This window comes from Canis lupus, chromosome 1, assembly GCF_003254725.2.
Source record: "Canis lupus dingo isolate Sandy chromosome 1, ASM325472v2, whole genome shotgun sequence".
Lineage (NCBI taxonomy): Eukaryota > Metazoa > Chordata > Mammalia > Carnivora > Canidae > Canis > Canis lupus.
The window spans coordinates 81655278-81659790 of NC_064243.1; the positions used below are offsets into that span (position 1 = coordinate 81655278).

The 4513-nt window shown below is 67.4% G+C and overlaps 1 protein-coding gene across 1 annotated transcript; it reads right to left on the reverse strand.

Moving 5' to 3' along the window:
- Positions 1-1057: 1057 nt before the first annotated feature.
- Positions 1058-2362, reverse strand: FOXB2 (forkhead box B2). Its single transcript, XM_025421891.3, has one exon. The coding sequence runs from the start codon at positions 2360-2362 to the stop codon at positions 1058-1060; it is 1305 nt and encodes a 434-aa protein (XP_025277676.1).
- Between the last annotated feature and the right edge of the window lie 2151 nt (positions 2363-4513).

Below are 4513 nucleotides of genomic sequence, written 5' to 3' on the forward strand. Positions count from 1 at the left end.
GGAGGCTGGAAGGCAAGCGCAAGAAACGTTTCTGGAAGCGAGAAGAGCGCTACTCTTGGGTGATGTGGCAGGTTCTTCTTGAATTCGTGATTAGAGGAACAAAATCCCGTGATGCAAGTAATTTTTTTCCCTTTAAAATCCCAAATGGAACGATCGGGGGAATTAACATGATTTGGGGGCTCCTTAACGCCTCATCCGATTGATTCACTAACGAATTGCAGGTAAAAAGCTGCCTTTACTGTGTCTCTTTGGTTTTGATTCCCCGAACCTTACTTTGGGAATCTGGGGCTTTGCTCCCTAAGCCGCTGCCATTCTGCTTTGTGCAAACTAATTGCTTTAGTTGTTCCTTCTCGACCCCCGGGTCAGAGCAAGAAACTGAACTGTTTCCCAAGATCCTTGGTGGAGTTCCCACTGCTTCCCCCCTCCCCCAAAGAGACTATTCATGATACCGTGTCCTCGCCTATTTAACTGACCAGCAAAATAACGATATGAAAATGCTCTCTCTCTTCCTTGTTTTAAATAAAACGAGATTTCCTCAGTGAATAGCAGTTTTGTCTTGGATGTTCACGAGAGGCCGCCGCCCTGGGTGAGAAACTTGGTGGCTTGAGGTCTGTTTAAAGGGTCATTCTCGGTGGGATTTCTCCCCAGGGGGTTTAGCTTCGCCAGCTTCTGCTCCCCGGAGCGAGGGTCTAAATCCATTTCCAATTTGCCAGCGAACGAGGCCTCCCCAAACTCCTTCGCTCCCTCCCCGCCCCATAACTTACTGACTTACATTATTAATTACAATAGAAACTCTTACCTGAAAATTGCCTTTCATGAATCTGATTGTACGACATGGTATAAACACAGACAACAGAAGTGTGAGGTTTATTCAGACCACCGGAGAAGCCACTTTCGGGTTTCTCAGTTCAGCCCCTGCTGGGCGGCCAAGGCTCTGGCTCGCCCGCTCCGCCCAGCCTCGGGGCCCTCTCCCTCCCGGGCGGTCCGGGGCCAGGAGTCCTCGCACGCGCTCGTCCCCCCCGCCCCCCGCCCCCCACCCCCCAGCCCGCCGGCTCCCCTAGGAGTGCACCAGCACCGAGTGCAGGGAGCTGCCCTTGCTCTGGGCCGCACCGGGGGCGGCGGGCTCCAGCAGGGAGGCGGCTGGCGAGGCCGCAGCGGCCGGGCACACGGTGGACGGCGCGGGCTGCTGCTGCGCGGCCGCGGACACCGTGAGCGTCGGAGGCAGCGCGGCCACCGGCGGCAGCGAGGGCGTGGGCTTGATGGGCACCGGCACGGCAGGCAGGCTCTGGCTTGCCGAGTGGCACAGGGCCTTGACCGGCACCCCGAAGGCCCCATACTCCGGGCCCACGGGGACCCCCGCGGCGGCGGCGGCGGCGGCGGCGGCCGCGGCCACCGAATCCATGACGCCCACGTGCGGCCACACGGAGCTGACGACGTTGCCAAGCTGGCCGGGCACGGGGTAGCCCAGGTGGTGCATGACGGACGCCAAGGGCAGCCCGCCGGCCTGCAGCACGCCCTTGTAGTCTCGGCTGATGATGTTCTCGATGGCGAACGGGTGCTTGAAGCCCGACGTGGACGCCGCGGCGGCGGCGGCGGCGGCGGCCGCCGAGCCCAACCCGTAGGGCGGGAACTGCGACAGGCGCCCCACGCTGCCCACCGCCGCCGCCGCCGCGGCCGCCGCCGCCGCCGCCACCGCCGCCGCCTCCTGCATCTTGCCCGGGTGGGACGGCGGCTGCGGCTGCGACTGCTGGGGCGGCGGCTGCGGGGGCTGCGACGAGAGGTGCGGCGGCGGCTGCGGGGCGGGAGGAGGCTGCTGATGGAAATAATGCACCATGTGCGGCGGCGGCGGGGGCGGCGCGGGCTGCGGCGGGTGGTGGTGGTGGTGGTGCGCGGCCGCGTGGTGGTGGTGGTGGTGGTGGTGCGGGTGGTGCGGGTGGTGCGGGTGGTGCGGGTGAAGGTGCCCTCCGGGCCCCGCGCCCGGCGCGCCCTTGGTGCTTCCCGCGTGCAGGTGAGTGTGTTCCGCGCGCAGCACCTTGAAGCGCTTGCGGCGCCGCAGGAAGCTGCCGTTCTCGAACATGTCGCCGCAGTCGGGATGCAGCGCCCAGAAGCTGCCCTTGCCGGGCTGGTCCGGCCGCCGCGGGATCTTGATGAAGCAGTCGTTGAAGGAGAGGTTGTGGCGCAGGCTGTTCTGCCAACGCTGCGTGTGCTCGCGGTAGTAGGGGAAGCGCTCCATGATGAACTTGTAGATGTCGCTCAGCGGCAGCATCTTCTCGGCCGAGTGCTGGATGGCCATGGCGGTCAGCGAGATGTACGAGTAGGGCGGCTTTTGGTCGCTGTACGAGCTCTTCCCCGGCCGCGGCATCGCCCCCGCCGCCCCCGCCGCCCTCCGGCCCCCCCTGGACGGCAGGGTCGCTCCGCACCCGGGAGCGGGGGCCTGGCCGTCCCCACTACGTCCCACGCCGCCCGCCCGGCCCCGCCACCCCGCCCTCTCGGCCCCCAGACCCGCTCGCCGTCTCCCTCGGGCCTCCCGCCAGCGGCTTGCGGGGCTCCGCGCCCGCTGCGCTCTCCGGCCAGCTCCGCTCTCGGCCGCTCGCAGCGTGCGCCCGACGGTGGCCGACCCGCGCGCCGAGTGGAGGACGGGGCGCGCCAGGTGCCCCCGCGCCCCCCGCGCCCTCCGCGCGGCTCCCCCAGGTGGTCCGAGACCGCGCGCTGGAGCCGGCGGCCGAGGCGTGCTCCGCAGGGCCGTGTTCCCTCCCGGCCTCCTCTCTTGCTTTCTCTCGGTCCGAGGGAAGCCCAGGCCCAGCGGGCGGCGAGGAAGGACTGGACAGGCGGGACCCCGGCGCTTCAAGTCCGAGTCGGCGCTCGCGCTCCTGGAGGGCCGGGGAGGCGAGGCTGGCCGCGCCCGGAGGCTGCCCCCCGCTCGGGCGCCGAGCCGGCCCGCGCCGCAGCCGTGGTGGTCCTGGAGCGGAGAGGCGAGGTCAGGAGAAGGGAGCTCGGCTCCTGGCGGCCGCGGCCGCTCGCCGCGGGGCCGGGGAGGGAGCTGCTGGCGGTCCCCGGGGGAGGGGGAAAGTTTGGGGCCTGCGGCGGCGACGCGGGGCGCTGGACGCGGGGCGCGCGCCGCGGGCCCGAGGGGGCGGCGGCGAAGGCCGCGAGGAGGCGAGGCTGGCCCGGGCCCGTCTCGAGTCGGAGAGGCGGAGGCGGCGGCGGCGGCGGCGGCGGCGGCTGTGGCAGCGACGCGCTCTCCTGGCTGCGTTTTGTAATGGTCCCCGAGACGCCGGAGACCCCCGCAGCTCGCGCTTCGAGACTATCACATGACCGAGGCTGAGGGAGTCCGCCGCCGCCGCCGCCGCCGCCGCCGCGCCTCTCGCTGGAGCTGGGGCACCGCGGCGCCGCGCCCCCGCCCCCCACCTCGGTCGGGGAGGGGGTAGGGGCGCGGGGCGCAGACTGCGGGCGGGGAGGGGCGCAGCAGGGTGCGGGCCCCGCTGCCGCCCCCCGCCCGGGTCGCGACGCCCCGCAGAGGGGGGCCGGGACCCCGCTTTCTTCCGCCTGTCCCCGCCCTCTCACTTCCCTGCTTCCCACCTACCTGCCCTGAACTTCTCGCTCCCGACGCCACCTTTCTCCCGGACTAGCCACCCGGGGCCAAGTTCGGGGCGCCGCGGCCTCGAGGCCTCGTCTCCGCCAGAAATCCCAGTGCCCAGAGGGTTGGAGGGAAAAGCTAATGAGGAGAAGAGCCAAAGGCATTTTCGTCAAATGCCAGCTTCATCGCAGTTTTCTTGCGCACCAACTGTATGTCAGGCCCGGTGGACGGCGCCAGGTACACGGAGGCAGGAGGCGGCTCTTGGCGCCCCAGAACCGGGGTCTGGAGGGAGAGAGAGAGAGAGAGAGAGAGAGAGAGAGGCGGTAGCCAGCACGTTAGGATAGATAGTAAGGGCTTGGTGCTTGGAGGCTCCCCCGCGCTTCTTAGGAGCGGGTGGATGGATGGGACAGAGTGAGGCGTTCCTCCGGGGTGGTGACGTCCGAGCGGGGGCCAGAAGTTGGGAGCTCACAGGTCCCATCACCTGGGTGAGTCCTAACGCAGTCTTTGCTATTCCTAGCACGTTGAGCGGAAGCGAGATGATTACAATTAAATAGGAGGTCAGAATGATCAATCCCTTGGCCCCGGGGGGACCTGTGAACGAAAGCTGGCCGCGCCGCAGCCAGGAGGTCCCGGGGCTGGCTGGGGCCCAGGAAGCAGGTTCCTGCTCTGCGCGCATCCGGACACCCCTGGGCAATCCCAATGGACCGCAGCAGCCGGGACGTTACATTCTGGTTTTGGCTGCCTTTGCCGTTTGGCTGGGAGGAAACGCAGAGTTTGGGGGGGGGGGGGGAATATACCGTCTTCCCGTCAGTGGGCCTCAGTTTCATCATTTGTAAAATGAGATGTCTTAAAAGTTGGAAATTTCACGGTGCCTTCCAGGTTACGCCATTTGAGGAGAAAGAGCAATTAGGGGCTGTGTCTCGCTGGGTTTTTAAT